Source organism: Actinia tenebrosa, unplaced genomic scaffold (assembly GCF_029948245.1).
Source record: "Actinia tenebrosa isolate PJP-AT-01 unplaced genomic scaffold, QUT_ActTen_1.0 PGA_scaffold0__85_contigs__length_37466705, whole genome shotgun sequence".
Lineage (NCBI taxonomy): Eukaryota > Metazoa > Cnidaria > Anthozoa > Actiniaria > Actiniidae > Actinia > Actinia tenebrosa.
Genome location: NW_028292569.1, coordinates 29833549 through 29850437, shown reverse-complemented (window position 1 = coordinate 29850437; position 16889 = coordinate 29833549). Strand labels below are relative to the sequence as shown.

The following is a 16889-nucleotide window of genomic DNA, read 5'->3' as shown; positions in this document are numbered from 1 at the left end:
ATAGCCACCAAGATAGAAATGACTTATCGTAACTGCGCAAAAGAAATATTGTCTTTACTCATAGTATGTCTGGTTTGGTACTTTTGTCGTCACGTGAATAACTGAAAATATATCAGTCACGTTTTCGGACATTTCGTAATGTTTAATAAACGAGCAGGAGTGTTTTATCGGGTATACAACACGAGGCGTAGGCGAGTGGTTTTATACCCGATAAAACACGATCTGCGAGTTTATTGAACGGCTTAAAAAACTCATGATGTAAGTTTTCATATTGTACCGAATTCTTTACGAAATGAACCAAGTTGGATAGAGAAAATCCAAGTTCAAGTTTATGCAAATGAAGACGAATCTATATCAGATAAAAAACCTCCTTCACGGTCATGATTTCTATTGTGTTTCCTTCATGAATTATTAAATTTTTTAAGTGACGGTTAGATTTTTCTTTAAAAAATAATTATTATCAACAATTTTAAATAAAAAAATACTATCAGAAAGACGTACTATTCATCTAGCACCTAGTTATAAAACTTTAGACTATTTAACTATATATTATAGCATTTTTTATGTTTCAAAATAATAGAATTAAAGAAAAGTGTATAGCTGTTTCTAGGAAGGTTATCAAAACTAATTGAGGAGAAAGGCCGATGATGGACAATAAGGGTCGGCAGATCGGCCAAGACCCCAAAGCAGTACGGGTCTACTTTTCTTTATTTCGTCACACCGTTTACAATCCTTACTGGATAACGGTTTTGGATAGTTATTCAGGGTTATTTGGTCTCACTGAAAGGATAGCTGGAATGATTGAGCACCTCCGTCGATTATTTCTGATTAGAAGTGATTCGGCTAACACCTTCAAAAAACCTTCAGATTTTCGATGCTCTGAAACAACCTCTTGGCTGATCTAAGTCAGTCAAGTCAGGACATAGCTATAACTAATAGATCGAACCCTGAAACAACTGACCTGTACGGCAGAGCTAATTTACAGATCGAATTGGAATTTATCTTGGTATAGATTTTAGAGAGGGAAGAAAACTGGAGAACCCGAAAAAGACCCTCGAATCAAGGAGGGAGAGACTTAACAAACACTACTCACATGCGATGCCGAATATAGGAATCGAACCCGAGATCTAGGAATCGAACCCGAGATCTAGGAATCGAATCCGAGATCTAGGAATGGAACCCGAGATCTAGGAATCGAACCGGAGATCTAGGAATCAAACCCAGAGATCTAGGAATCGAATCTAGGAATCGAACCCGAGATGTAGGAATCAAACCCAGAGATCTAGGAATCGAATCTAGGAATCAAACCAAAGGTGAGAGACGACTGAAATACTTGCCGCTACGCCACCCTCGATTGCCATTCCCAGGCCGGCATTCCCTTTAATAAACGTTATTCCTTTGGTGTCTCTCTATTTTTTCGCTGCGTGTGGGACCCCATCCCGAGCATGGTAACACTTTGTTCAAACAAACGCTTCTTTCTTACGAGTTTTTTTTATATAATAAACAAACAAACAAGTAATTTCTAGATTTAGCAAATCTTTTACTTTGGGCATAATGTGGTTAAACAACTTTTAGGTGCACTTTGCATAAATGACTATAGTAGTTTTCATCTTTGTGCACAGAAGTAAGACATAGTCAAGATTACACCAGTTTTCGTATGACTCGGTGAAAAGCTCGGTGCCGTCGGTATTTCCGACTGACAACGTTTTTTTTTAAATAGATGTATGCGTGTCTTGTCGCGACTGTGGCTTGGGATGTTTTCTAAAGTTTTGATCGGCTGATTTTTACTCGCGCAAAAAGTATTTAGTCTGGCAGTGCCTTGACCTCGGCTAAGACCGTGTCTGCCCCTTGTTTATGCCGTGTTCCGGGTATTTGATTGGAGGAGTGGGAGTTCTCGCGCAGTGTTATTGGTTTGGCGTATGCCTTGCCGTGTTCGTGCCACAAGCTTTTCACAGTCATACGAAAACTGCTCAGGCTAAGAGAGCAGTATACAGATGAATTTCGCTTAAAGCTAAGTGCAAAATCATAAAATTCATAAAGTTTCTTTATGCATCAATTATTAAGTCGACCGCTATTGGTAGAATAGAACGAAGCTTGTAATTGGATAAAATAATCAAAGCAGTATGAAAGACTGGATTATGCTGGGTATTAGACCACCCCTAGTAATTACCCGATCAAAACCAAATATATTATCGAGTATCACTGACTACAAAAACTAAAACTAAAATTCATATTGGTAGATAATAAGTGAATGTAGGGTAATGGGAACTGGTCGTAGATTAGCAGGCGACCATATCAAGAATGAAATGTTCAACTGTAAGGGAATAAGAGACCTTTCCTTAATTCTATTGAGTAATCTATTGCAATCTTTACTCCATCTTCTCCTAATTCATAGTCAGTCTCTACAAATAGTATTTTTAGGCTTCCAAAACATCATCCTCGAGTAGTTGTTCTTAAGTTTCCTCTGCTTCAGAATAGGAGTAAAACTGCAAATAATAGCATGAAAATATAAAATTAATTAATGCAATCGACAAAACAAAGACCGTTTTTAAGGCTAATTTATATAAAAGGTGCGGATTGGGACAACGTTAAACAATCGCTCAAAATTGGGACCCGACCCGGAATCGGTAAATTCGAAAAGAAATGATACTTATGGGAATGACGCGTGGTCAGCAATGGGAAAACAGTGGATTAAGTCTATATTTACCGTCTTATAGCCATAATCCTTACACCAGTCACGGAAGGCTCTGAAAAATAAAGTGCGCAAAATTAAAATCTAACAACATTTTAAACCTTTATGTAAAACTCTAACCAAAAACAACAACACACAAATAGTTTAGCAAACAACGATGAATTTTTAACGCAAAGATGAGTATATGTGGACCGCATAAGCACTTATGAAATACATGAAGATATAGAAATATAGATAAGTTAGTGCTTGGGAACGAGGTTATTCCAGGCGATAGCCCTTGGAATTAAATTCGGAAAAATTTTAACCTTAACTTCAGACTTGTAGATATCAAATAGCACTAGAATACCAAAAGGAAAAATCTCTATAGTAAAGTCTATTTACTGTGGTTTTTTTCCTTCCTTCGTTCGTTCGTTCCTTTTTTTTCTTTCTTTCCCATTTATTCTTTGAAATAAGGATTGTCACTTTTGACAGTTTTACAAGTAAATATCACTTACTCTTTCATCATGTCTATCATCGTCGGTTCTCTTTCCTTGCAGTAAACTCTTATCTCCTTTTCAAAAAATACCTCGGGCAATATGCGGCTTACCTGCACAAGAAAGCAGAAAATGGTAGATATGAAATGAGGGTTCTGCGCCATGAGGAGCCGGCGGAGCCAGGCTACCACCCCTCCCCCACAATTTTCAGAGCGGTAAAGCCAGGCCCCAGACCACCCCACTTCCCCCCACAATTTTTACTGACTGCAAAAATGAATTTAGGAACAAAAGAGAAGGGGCTTTTATATATATATAAAAGGGTTTTGGATGGCGTAAAATCGCCAAAAATGGTTATTCAACAAAAATCTTAGAAAAAAAAGCCCCTTCTCTTTTGTTCCTAAATTCATTTTTGCAGTCAGTAAAAAATGTGGGGGAGGAGTGGGGTTAGTCTGGGGCCTGGCTTTACCGCTCCGAAAATTATGGGGGAGGGGTGGTCGCCTGGCTCCGCCGGCTCCTCGCTCCTCATGGCGCAGAACCCTCATTTCATATCTACTGAAAATGTTTTGTTCTTTTTTTACTAAACCTAATAGAATGTTTATAAATATAATACTAACTTTTTGTAGCAGAAATATAGAGAACAATGTTTGCGGGATATTCTTGAGTGAGTGAGTGCATGCCAATGATGAGATTCATTAGTTACCACATGATGTTCAGTTCAGTTCATGTATAACTTAACTATGTGCTTACACTCCAGTCTATTCACAGGCCGTATATATAACTCATTTATGTACCTGTTCTTTTTTAATCTTAAAAGATTTCTTGTCGTTATCTTTGGCAAAGAAGAGAACGTTGTCCACTGGGTCTTTGTCATCCGTACCACCATACTTGAAAGGCGTCAGCTACAGTTCAAACATAGTTAATATGGTTCAAAGCATAACAATTAGTGACATTTTGTTTTATATCAGGGGAGATATTACATACAGTAAATACTGGCCTGCGGCCTCAGCCGCTGAGAAACTATGACGATAGTATTTTAGAAGCTAAAACAAAGTGTTGTTCTTCTGAAGGAATATATTACCTCCCGTAACATACGATCTGGTGAAGAATATCTTCTGGCTGTGCCACGGACTAATTATAAGGACTATAGGATAGAGTGTTCTCGACTACTAGCCCAAGGCTTTACAACACCTTCGCAAGCTGTGATAGAGCCAGATTTCAAGTTTCATTTTGATACGCCTTCCTAGATCGGCCAAAAATATTCAGAGAAATCGAACATGTACGAAAACTGACAACAAACTTTAAAACTTTGTCGTTTAGCATAACAAATACCTGAACAACGATATCATCTTCTTTCAACTCTTTTGCTTTATCCTTGACAATGTCGAATATCTCTTTCTGCACGGCAGAAGCATCTTTCTACATGCAGTTAGACAGATAAAAACAACTATAATTAGTTCCGGTAGTTTGTATTCCATGGCTTTGAGCACATGTCAAACGAATGACATGAACTGCTCGAAACGTTGGTAAATATACCTCGAAGTGCACTCAACCTCTGATATGATACTTTCAGTACTGATTCTACATGAAGTGAATAGTTGAATGGTAAAATATTTCTTGATTTGAGCGTTGGGTCTTTATGTTATGTTATTGTTTTACTCGTAGTACTAAACACTGGCCATTATGTAAAAAAACAGCGCGGCCTTTATGAAACAACCCGACCCCAGCTTTGAGCCTCTCGCCATCAGTCACGCATAACCAAATTTTGTTCGTTGCTGTTTTAACTTTCCGCTACAAAGAAAATGTATTGTTTGTGGGGTGGTAATATGTGTAGTCAAGGGGGAAGTCAGAAATAAATTAGGTTATTGGTCTTCCTGTGGTATATAATTTACTTGATTGGTCTTCCTGTGGCATGGACGCGTATGCGGTTTTCTTAAAAGTCGCGCGGGCTCATAAATAAATAAATATGGCGGATGATCGGATCTCGGCCAATCAGCATCAGGGAATTTGTAGCCGGGTCGCGCAGTGAGAAGAAGTAAACCAAGAAAATAGTTCAGTTTGATCAGTTGAGACTCACCTCGTCTGGGATGTCTTTGGGAATCGTGTACCCAATGAATTTATACAATTTTCGTTGTTCTATTTTCTGCAAGATTTCCCTTGCCTGTATCATGCAAGGTAAAGTATGTCAATATTTATTATAATTATTTCTTATTTAATTGAATACATCAAAACGTTATTGGTAGCTGCAAGACTAGCTTTTAGCTGCCTATTTCGAAAAATCGACAAGAAACATTTGCTGTGCTTGGAGAAGGTAATTACTAATCTTACTTTAGCCCGACCTTTTGCTTACACCATAACTTTGCCATTTTTGCTGACAAAATCGGCTCATTCGTCGGTATTGTTTTAGAGTGATATGTCTCAAAAATTCTTGGTAATAATACGGTTTCAAGTCCAATTTGGGATTAATTTGCACGAGTGTATTTACAAAAGAAAGAGACGAAAATATGTGAAACATTCAACGCATATTAGAGAGATTTAGATTTACGTTCACGGCAAACGTGAAACGTCAGCTGACCAGTGAAAAATGCTTTTAAATTACTGAAAACGAATATCAAAAAATCTAAGTAGTAGGAAAAAAATTTGTGTGTGGTGAGAAAGTTTGCTAGAGGTAAAGTAAAATACAGGAAAACGATAAAAACGTGGTCAAGTTTGCCGTTTGCGGGGAGAAAAAAAGTCAATCTAAAACTCTCTAATATTTTATGAAATTCGTTCGTTCACAACCAACTATATTCAAAGCGATTTTGGTTTCAAATTCAAAAAGTTTATTTATTTATTTAAAACCAAAATTTGGCTATATATATGTTGATTGTAAAAAGTTTTTTTTTTACTTAAAAGTACATCTGAATCATTATGAATATAGACATTTGGATTGGCTGACTTTGCAAATTACTTTGAGTATTTTTTTCATGTATGTTTTTAATAACCAAACTACTGTTCTTACCTCTTTTAAGCCCTTATCACTTGAATAGAGGATTTGATAATACACGCGGTCTGTCAGTTTAGTGTAGGCAACCATGTCATTAGCATCTATCGCTTTCGATATCGTACTTTCTCTATACGTTTGACAAAGATGTTAAATAGTTAAACCAATCTTAAAAATAACTTTGTTATATCAACTAGCTAAAATTAAGTTGGTCGTCGGTTTACGAAATCGGGTAGAGAACAATGCCTTTCATGTGCCATCAACAGCTGAATGACCCTTATTTAACTCGGCGTCCATTGAAAGGCATTATTTTTAATGTTTATTTTTAGCATGTTTTTTGTGTAAATGGGCTTATTGCACCTTGTATAAAAATCCAGGATTCCAGTTTAAGGGGTCGAAACAAAGCTTACCGCCCATCTTTTCCTTCGATTGTAAAATGTGGTTCTGCCTTTACTAGAGCCTCAGTTATCCTGTAAAACAAATTTAAACATAATCTCCCGTTAACAGTTGTAATCTAAGAATAAATAGTCGTATCAGCAGCAGACATATACAGAGAATAGGGCTTCAGCAGTTATAATCTATGATTAATTATCCTCGTAGATCAGCCTAACACAGGTATCGTCTGGCAGATCGTTCTGCGCAATCATGGAAATACTCGTTCCGGCAAATGACGCCGTGCTACTCCAAAGGTTCTAATCAGCTACTATTATCTTAGAGCTGGCTGGCTTTTTGCAAGCTATACCCTATGAGCAGGCCAACTTTATATCTGGTAAAATAGACTTGAGGCCCCGTCCACACTATGCCAGGTAAATTTGAATCCGAATTTAAATTTTTCGGTTAGGCCTACCGTCCACACCATTCCGGGCGAATCCGGAACAATTCTTTGCCGAAAACGAGTTTTTTCGAATACGGTCTACAGAGTGGAACAATTTGAAAACGCCGGCTAGCCGTATAAGTGTGGACGGAGAACATTTCGTATCCAAAATTTTTCGAATACCATGACGTCATGATTGTCATGGGAACATGGCGGGAAGGCTAAAAATTCAAAAATTCGGTTTCGGCGTGAAAGCCTGCGGATTCAAATTTATCCGGCATAGTGTGGACGGGGCCTAAGTTAAGCACGTTAATGACAAGCAAGTTTTCTGTGACAAGATTGACTTGCTCGTGCATGTGTAAATAAAAACTTATGAAGATTTTCCTTGTCAAGTGCACTTGCTCCACAAGAGCTAGCATGCTAGCTTTATGAACAAAGCAACTTGTCAAGAAAATCTTGACTGGGAAACTTGACGAGGAATCGCGGGCGCTCGGCGGTCGCTTGGTCTAGCTGTCCAGCTGTCGCTACAAAAAATTTTCAGAGACTTGCTAAAATAGCTTCAAAATTTATTCGCGTAAACAACCAAATAAAACATGTCAAAACTTGTAATGTGTTTTTCATACACATGAGCAAGTAAAACTTGAAAAGTACACTTGTCATAAAAAACTTGCTCGTTTGCAATTACTGTAACTGGGAGACATTGTAATACTTGACTTACATCATTTCGATGGCGTTTACTGTCTTATGCTGACAGGCCTTTTTATGGATACTAAGTCTTGTGTGGAACAAATCGTGGATATTTCCCGCCGCGATGTCACGATAGCAAATCTCTGCTGCACCTTCTTCTTTAGGTTTGATCACTCTTGCCAGCGGTATACATCGCCTGCAGATGTTCGTAAAATTGTTTTATTGAACCTTTATGTTTGTAGGCTTTAACAACAGATTTAAAATCATGAGGCGTAGTAAGTAGTTTCGGAGGTTTTAGAGCTGAATCTGCAGTTTCATTGAACAGCTCAAAAAAATCACGCCGAATAATATATAAAACTTTGGTTGAATAAGCCAGTTCATAGTATAAGAATCGCTTTTTAGTGCGCACGCGATTTTATCCCGAATTTCTCACCTTCTTATGTTTGATTAAGAACAAAAGAAGGTTTAAAGTGTAGTGTATATGACACGAAAATATTTCATCGTTTAAAATGTAGAGTTTGTTAATAATAATAAATTTATCGTAATGAAATTTGTTTCAAAAGCATATTTCTTGAGATATTTGAGAAAATTAATCCCAATTTGTGACGTCATCTTGTTGACACATACTCTAGATTGGGTAGTAATGCACTAAATATAAATTGTAATTCGTGTAAAATAACAACAATTTGCATATTCTATTCAGCTTCATTTGATAGCTTCAGAGTATTCTTCAACTGTTGGGGAACTGAAAAGTGTACTGCCTGAAATTAAGATTCTACATTCAAACATATTTCGTGTATTTGCAACTAAATCTGGAGACTTGTAAACAAAATGACGTCACAACTTGTGCTAAATTTTCTTGAATTACTCGAGAAATACGTTTTTGAAACAAATTTAACCATGATATTCTTATCAATGCCAATAAACTACGCATTTTTTAAATTATTTTTTTTCGTGTTATATGCACTTTAACAAAAGTAGGTGAGAAATTCGGGATAAAATCGCGTGCGCACTAAAAAAGCGATTCTTAAACTACGAATTGGCTTATGAAAGCAGCCGTAAAAGTCACATGCGCAGTCAGCCTAGAAAGGACAGAATACCAATTTCAAGACATATACACCTACTTGCAAGAACGTTGTCATATGATATTAGAACATTAGCAATTTAGTGAGAAAGGAATACAATAAAAGACAAATGAAATGTTCAGCTTCAGTGATCTTCTTTTGTTTTTCAATGTAATTCCTATCACACTAAATCACTAATGCTCTATATTCGTATGTCAACGTTCTTGCAAGTAGGTGTATATTGAATTCACCAAAAAGCCCCAAAACGTGTACACATGCTAAAAGGACTCAAATATGAATTAAGCAGAGATACCCTGATTAACCTCTATAAAACTATGATAAGACCTGTCATGGAATATGCTGATTGTGTTTGGAATGGATGCAGTGCTCTTTTATCTAATCTTTTAGAAACTCTCCAATACAAATCAGCTATTATCGTAACAGGTGCCTTAAAAGAAACTAGTAAGCAACGGTTGCTAAGTGAGCTTTGCTGGGAAGATTTAGAAACCAGAAGATCCATCCATAAATTGACTTTTTTTTCAAATTGTAAATGGCTATATCCCATCTTACTTGAGAAGTTTGTTACCTCCTAGATTTTGTGAAATATCTAGTTTTTCTTTTAGAAAAGGTAATAATTACACTTGTTTTAGAGTTCGTACCGAAAGATTTAGAAGTTCTATATTTCCCTCATCTGTTTTATCTTGGAAATTTTTATACCAAAATTTTCGTAACCTAAAATTCTAATTCTCTGTTCAAAAAGAAAGTTCATCAGTTTTTTTTACCCCCGCGAATATAACAAAATTCATAGCATATCTCTTACTCGTTACGCTTCGGTGTTACATACTCGGTTGTGTTTAGGTTATTGCTCTTTGAATTCGTTCAAAATCAATCGTAGCATGAGCCAGGATTGTGTATGTCAACAGGGTGTAAAAGAGTCAGTTCAACATTTTCTTCTGTTTTGGCCCCGCAGTACTCTGCTCGACGCGATGCCATGTGCTACTTACCTCAGCTGCACAACTTATTAACAATTAGTCTAATTTTTAAAAACTTTTTTCCTCTTGCACGGCTCCAAAGATCTATCTTCCTTTGAAAATGAAACTATTTCTTTCCGTGCAACAATATTTATCAGACTCTGGTTGTTTTTCTTTGTCATAGTTTATTTTATTGTATTCATTTATATAATAATTTTTCTTAATTTTTTTTTTTTTTTTTTTTTTTTTTTGGTTGCCTCTGCTTTATTATTTTGCTCATGTATTAGTTAATATTGTTCTTTTTTTGTCCTATGTACTCCATGTAATTTAGTTTTATGTGTTAAAAGATATATAGACCCCCTCGATGAGCTTTGCTCTTGGGGTTAAAGTGTGAAGAATATGTTTAAATAAAAATATAAAAAAAGACAGGGGCATTAGTCGACGAGATTTCGTAGGCAGTCGGTGGTGCAGCGTGAGACTCACCTTTATGAAGGCTCTAAGTCTTCATATAAACTCATATAAAGAATACTAATAAATATGACTTAAATCGAGATCGTGTAACAAAAGTTAGAATAGACGATTTCCGAGATGCGCGAGCGCTTTCATAAATATCGCAGGCGCAGACATTAAAACGAGGCATTTTCGGCAGTGTGATAAGAAGCCTTTGAAAACTATAGAGTTAAAGGCGATTTTTAAAACCCTTGAAAAGAAGTGCCAAAGAGCTAAAGTTTATTTGAAAGTTATCTTTCAAATACTTTTGACAGCGTTCGAGCATCTCGGAAAAGATCTATTGCATCGAATGTGATCTAACATATCAACCAGACGGGTTTTATCACTTTTTCATGGCTAATTGTAATGGCTTACAGATTTTCTTTAATATTTACAGATTACAGTCTGATAACTTACATGTGATCAAAGGAGCTCTTGATGCCAAGATATTTACAGTCACGTGCAAAGTAATCCCACTTGTCGACGTCAATACCGTTGATCTTGTTAGCGACAATCTTCAACAATCAAGGTCGGTAGGAAAATAATAATAGTTAGGTATTAAAGTTATTAATTAGGTATTAAAAGTTGATAATTAGTTATTAATTTGAAGTTAATAATAAGTATTAAAAGTTATTAATTAGGTATTAAAAGTTAATAATAAGGTATTAGTAGTTAATAGTTTGGTATTAGAAGTTTCAGCGCGCTTTTCATGTTGCTTCAGCCCAAAGCCAAAGATTCTAACTTAATTTAGAAGGGTTTTTTTTAATTTTTTTATTTTTTTAAGTTAAATACTATTTTATTTGTTCTGTCCTATCAAAAGACAATAAGCGATCTTGGTTGTACACACAATCATAGATATTACAAAATTTGACATGATGGATGCTAAGTGCTGTGGCAATACAAGCAGAATATACGTTACACAGTGTTACAAATTTTTTTATGTTTAACAAGTTATATTCTTTGTGATTTCGGTCTTTTCCAGAGATATGTTGTTTTTCAATTTGTTTAAATAAACATCAAAAAGTAATGGCTCTTTTTTGCTAGAGGCAGTAAATAAGTAGTAAGTTAATTTAGAAGTTGCTGAGCACGGAGAAAATGATAACGGCTCTAACCATAACATGGTCATTAAGGACGTACTACGTGATGGGCAATCGATCCCATCCTCAGATTTTTCTTATATATTACAAATAAAATGAGCAAATTGAAAAAGGGGTTTCACTGACTTTAGATTGCACGGACGTTTGCCCTCAGTTTTGCGATGAAAACGCGCGAACCGGTACGCGTAACATCAAAACCGTGGGGGAAAGGCCATATTGTATCGTATTATCACATAACTGTAAGAAAATGACCCAATAATTGTCTAGCATTTACACTTTACGATGATTAGAAATATGAAATGTCATTGGGCAACAAGTGTGAACTTGTAGCCTTAGCTTCGCGTCAAATTCTATTAGCCCAACTATGCACAAAATATGTAATTTTAATTTGATGCAACATTTTCACCAAAGTTAGGTATTATGAAGTACAGCCTACGTGCCACACAGGCGTAGGTGATAATGATGAAGTACTTTGAAAACACGGGGGAAATGGGAATAACCGATTTCAGTTTGTTTCAGAGTTCGAAGAAGTAAAAAACTTCACTCTTGAAATTTTGCTAATCAAAACATTGGAATGACGTCAGCATGCACAATGAGCGCACGATGAGAACACATGCGTAGAAAGGATGCGCGCGTGCAATGACCATGAACGTCCTTCATACCTCGAAAAGAAAACGGTGTTTATTCTTTTCTCTTCCGACTTTTTTCCATTTCTAAAAGAAAAGAAAACAGCAGACATCGATATCAGTTGATTTAACTAGACCTTTATTTAAGAGTGGCACCCAATGAAAACTGGCCAATTTGGTGCAGTTTTACTCAAACTAAACTGAAATGAGAGACAGCAGCCAAAAATAAGAACAGTACTTTGTTTTGGGGGTTTAAATCGTACCAAAATCAACTTTCCCCGCACAATAAGGCCCTCACAAGTATTTCTCCATGTTATCAACCAGTCTTGTTACTATGCACTCGTTCCCAAGTTCAGCGTTTCAGCCCCACCCCTCCCCTCAAGAAATCAAACCCTTGCTCTCTAATCCTTCCTCCTTTGTAATGTCAACAAGGTTTAAAACGTATTATTCAGCGATAGGGTTTTTTTCGAACACCTTTCTATCGGTCAAGGTTATACTGATGCTTGAATAATAATAATAATAATAATAATAATAATAGTAATGATAATAATGGTAATAATAATGATAATAATAAGTGTAATAATAATTATAATAAGTGTATGTAATAGGACTCCATGCTGTCCAATTAAGTAATAATTGGACGAGCAAAATTCTGAGGACTGACAAAATTGGAACAGGCCATAGGCCGAGTCCAATTTACCAGTCAGAAAATTTTTTGAGTCTATTTATTTCTTGATTGGGGAGCATGAAATACCATTACCTATTAATTATATAGCTGCCTAATTAATCCACAATATCAACAAGACCTGTCCAATTTAGAAAATAATTGGACAGTTACCTATATATGGGATTAATGAGAAGCTGCATACTAATAATAATGATTAATAATGGCTGGGCTTGTTCGATAACGTTGATCTAATCAGCGGTCTTATTTGTCATCATACCTCTTCAGATTTTGGTGTTTTACCAGTCATTAATTTCTTGATAAAACATTTGTCTTCGTCACCGAGGCCGTATTCTTTAAACATGTCCTCGACATTGGGGTTCGATTCAATGAGATGGTCAAACATATCTTTACTGGCTTTCTCATGCTGAAAATGACTACAAAATTCAGAGATCAGATAAATGTGGTTATTGGGTCCAGGATCCAAATAATGCGGCTTTGTCCCAAAAAATACTAATTAGAAAAATAGCGACTATCAGGCTACTCCTGAGCCTTCGACCGAGCAATTACTCCCTACATGGACGGTGTAATAGTAAAATGAAAAATTTTATCAAATGAATAAAAAAAATAAACTTACCGACCATTTCAGCCCAGGTATCACTCTAGGAATAAAATCGTTGTCAAACATGTGGGAAAACGGTCCATGCCCTGACGAAGCACCAAATATATTACGTATAGTTTAGTAAACAAGCAGGAGTGTTTGTTTGTGTTTGTGTTTTTACCGAATTAATTAGGGGGCTTTAGAAATTTTTTTAAAAATAATACCAATGATGATAAGCCGAAAAGTAGCATTTCAGGCATCGAGCATTTCTTGTCATACGTTCTTGAATTTTAGGAAGACGTACTTCTTTGTACGCATGCCTAAAGGGATGACTTCATCGGGTATTAATCGCAATCGATTGTTTGGAATATAGCCATAATCACGAATTATTCACAAAGTATCGAATGATCAACAATTTCATATTTAAAACTGTGGAGTAATAGACCTTTTTAGTCCCTTTTTAGAATTACATTGGGGCAATGTTTTTCTATTTCAAACCACGTGTTGTTCCCTTGAGTATCACTTTTTTGTTAAATGGTTCACATGAGAAGACACATGAATATCGATACGACTTAAACGAAGAATATCATTCTCAAAAGAAATGGAATAATCATTACGTTTAAGGTGAAGAGGTCTGTTTAAAGCTTCAATTACTCACCCAAGTCATGACAAAGGCCGGCAATTTTGACGCATAACACGTCTTTGTCATCTATATTTAACTCTTCTCCTTGTTTCCTTCTCAAGCTTTCTACGAAATAGCCAGCAAGATAGGATGTCCTGTAAAAGTTGATTAAATACTAAAATAAATTATACTAGATGTACACTATATTGGCCAATATTGGCCTTTCCGAGGTTGCGCGGAAAGCTGATAACAAGTAGAGCGCGCTCTGCATCATGGGGCTGTTTTAGCGTACGAGCCTGAATTCTTTTTTTTTTTTTTCGTTGCTGCTGTTAAATATTTATTGAAGCAAGTGCGGTTTTACGAACAATAGAACAAACTACATGTTATACGAAAGAAAGCTTGGGAGGGCAAGTATAAACTTCTATTAGTTACAGACACTATTTTTCCAAATATTTGACTCTACCTTTGACGTTGACAGAACGAGAACCTGGAAGACCTATTGTTCTAAATGCCGCTTTTACAATGTCACCTGCTGTTCGTAGCTTTTCATAAGTATTTATTATTCATAAAACGTTTGTGTTGGAGGAACTTCATATGGGACTCTTGTCCTTTCCCTTAACTAGTTTTTATTCTTTTTTACTTCCTTTTTTTCTTTTTTTGCATGTGTTTGGGTTTGTGGTTTCTTTTTTGCATAAAACTAGTCGTAAAGATAACAAATAGATAAATGAATAAGTTCGAGTACCGTCGATGTATAAAGCATAAACGGTGGATAAATTTGAACGCTGTATAATTAAATAAATATATATATATATATTATGCTGAGCTTTCGCCTTGGTCCTTCGTTGGAGTACGAATATCGCCGTACGTGAATGTTTAAAAAAAATTACATGTTAATTTAAATGTAAAAACTTTATTTCCAGGTGAACCTTTTAAAATTAGCAAAAAAATTCCAGACCCAAATACTAAACATATATAAATACTAACATTAGCTCATAAGTCCAATGATCCAATGATCGGCTTACCCTATTGAGTGTTCGAACCTGTTGTGCGATGCTCCCGGATAGACAAGATAAGTGCCACCTAAAATGAACCATTTTCATGATGAATAACAACACTTTTCTTTAGAAAAGAGAGCTAATATCAGTCGTCAATCGAAACGCACCCATCTGCTTGATGCAGCGAAGACGTTGAAATTGTTCCGTGTCGATGATAGTGACACATAGTGGATGCATCTCAATATAGCCATGAATAGAATCATTGAATACCTAATACAAAAAAAAATCACTTATTAGTGGGAACTAAAGATGAATCAAGTAAAAGGAGTTATAAGTGAAATCATTAGTGATGATGATGAAGTATTAAAACGGAGCTGTAGAATTAATCGATTCTGTGTGTGGTTCTTGGTTAGAAAAATGTTGCGATGCGATAAATTCAGTTTCCACTCATATTTCTTACTTTTGGTTTTTTCCTGTCTGCAACGTAAAGAATGAATATGAGCATACTATTTTTTTCTAGAATGTATTATTCTTATTATACTTCTACAACGAACTTCACTACTAACTAACTGAATTATCTAAATGTTTATGCTGAACAGGAATAATCGAGGCCTTTCAGAAATGGTTTTTTGTCAACTACAAACAACACTGAATATATCAACGCTAAATGAACCTCCGTGTTCCATCTATTCTTGGATCTTGGAATGACCTATCTCTTATCGCTTATCGCCTACTATCGCTTTTGACTTTGAAGTATGAAACTTTGTTTGGAAAAACACTGTCTCCTATACACTTTGCAGTAACTTTTACAGAGCGAAGTAGCATGCTGAAAAGGGCTGAGAAAAAAGGAGCGACGACTTCAGAACATATATAGGTATATATAGAGCGAATGCTGTTCAGTGTCGAGTTAGAAAGATTATTAGTTAGTTGAAGCCATTTTCTATCTTAAATAGAAATACATAAAATTGAATTCTATTCACATTGAATCGGACACGGAAAGAGAAAATGGTTTTTAATGTTCTCACTTACCGACCATTTCGAATAGAATTGTAGCGCAAGCTAACGATCGTTAGTTATCCTCGACACCAAATAGAAATGGCTTTAAAATTAGAAGCTGGAGTCTTTAAGGATCACAAAAACATAAAATGCACATTGTCTATATGCAGTATTTTGTAGTTTCCTTCAGACGTTAAGTAAATAATTTCCCACCAGCTGCCCTCAGACGATAAACATTTCCAAGAAATCGAGAGGGTTTTAGTGTGCGTCAATCAGTGTTTCCATGACATCTTTCAAGCTGGTTTGGTATGCTCCTTTCAACGATTAAAAAAAAACATTTATTCACCTATTATGGGACCAAGATTCTGCATGTATTTATAAATAGTTTAAAAAATTGACTCATATAAGACTGTGGAAGCAAGCGAACGATCGATAGTTATCCTCGCCATCAAGATAGAAATAGCTTTCGTTAAATTCTTTCAGGTTCGCTTTCGTTGTCACGTGATTGATTTTCCCACCAGCTGACTTTAGCCGATAAATATTTCTAAGAAATCAAAAATGATATATTATTAAAAGAAAGCGTGTTTCAAAGATTTACAAAACATTTGGCCATCTATTTTTTATGAGACCAAGATGTTGCATTGATGAACAGTTTCAAGAAATGACTCATATAGAACTGTGGAAGCAAGCGAACGATCGATAGTTAAGAGGGCGTCTCTGTAACAGCGTGCCACTCGATCTGGGCTCGAAAAATAGATTTCTTTTATATTCCTACCATCGAAAGTACTATCTATCCTCACTACAAAATTGCAGTTAGAATTGTTCTAAATTCTTTTTTCCACCCGCTATGCGAATTTTTGTCCATCGACCCCAAATCAGTGAAAGACGCCGATTTTCGAGGTCGGCCGAGGGCTACTTTCAAAGTCTGTTTTCTCGGGTTTCTCTCCACATAAAAGCTAATTTTTCTATCCAGAACTTTAGTCTAGTGTAACTTCTGCATAAAAACAGTAATAGTTTTTTTTGGAATGCTCGAATTCTGAAAAATAATCCTAACTGATCGAGATTACTGAAAGCGTGACGTGGAAAGCTAAGATTATGAGACCTCGAATATTGCAAAT

The 16889-nt window shown here is 35.9% G+C and overlaps 1 protein-coding gene across 1 annotated transcript; it reads right to left on the bottom strand.

The window, feature by feature from the left end:
* Nucleotides 1–1519: 1519 nt before the first annotated feature.
* On the bottom strand, nucleotides 1520–15960 carry LOC116299487 (deoxynucleoside triphosphate triphosphohydrolase SAMHD1-like). The gene is made up of 17 exons (XM_031708148.2): nucleotides 15805–15960; nucleotides 14943–15045; nucleotides 14803–14860; nucleotides 13817–13935; nucleotides 13195–13265; nucleotides 12838–12984; nucleotides 11930–11980; nucleotides 10588–10685; nucleotides 7678–7842; nucleotides 6556–6615; nucleotides 6164–6275; nucleotides 5240–5323; nucleotides 4495–4581; nucleotides 3957–4064; nucleotides 3187–3278; nucleotides 2708–2747; nucleotides 1520–2486 (listed from the first exon to the last, which is right to left on the bottom strand). Exons 2-17 carry the CDS (start codon nucleotides 15010–15012, stop codon nucleotides 2454–2456), a joined length of 1395 nt encoding a protein of 464 aa, XP_031564008.2. The 5' UTR covers nucleotides 15013–15045; nucleotides 15805–15960; the 3' UTR covers nucleotides 1520–2453.
* Nucleotides 15961–16889: the final 929 nt, after the last annotated feature.

Bases quoted from the DNA above. Each gene is read 5' to 3' on its own strand.
- LOC116299487 (XM_031708148.2), bottom strand. From the start codon at position 15,012: ATGCATCCACTATGTGTCACTATCATCGACACGGAACAATTTCAACGT. The intron at 11,981-12,837 runs GTATGATGACAA...CTTTTCTTTTAG, and splicing joins AAACACCAAAATCTGAAGAG to AAATGGAAAAAAGTCGGAAG. The intron at 5,324-6,163 runs GTAAGAACAGTA...TGCATGATACAG, and splicing joins GTGATAAGGGCTTAAAAGAG to GCAAGGGAAATCTTGCAGAA.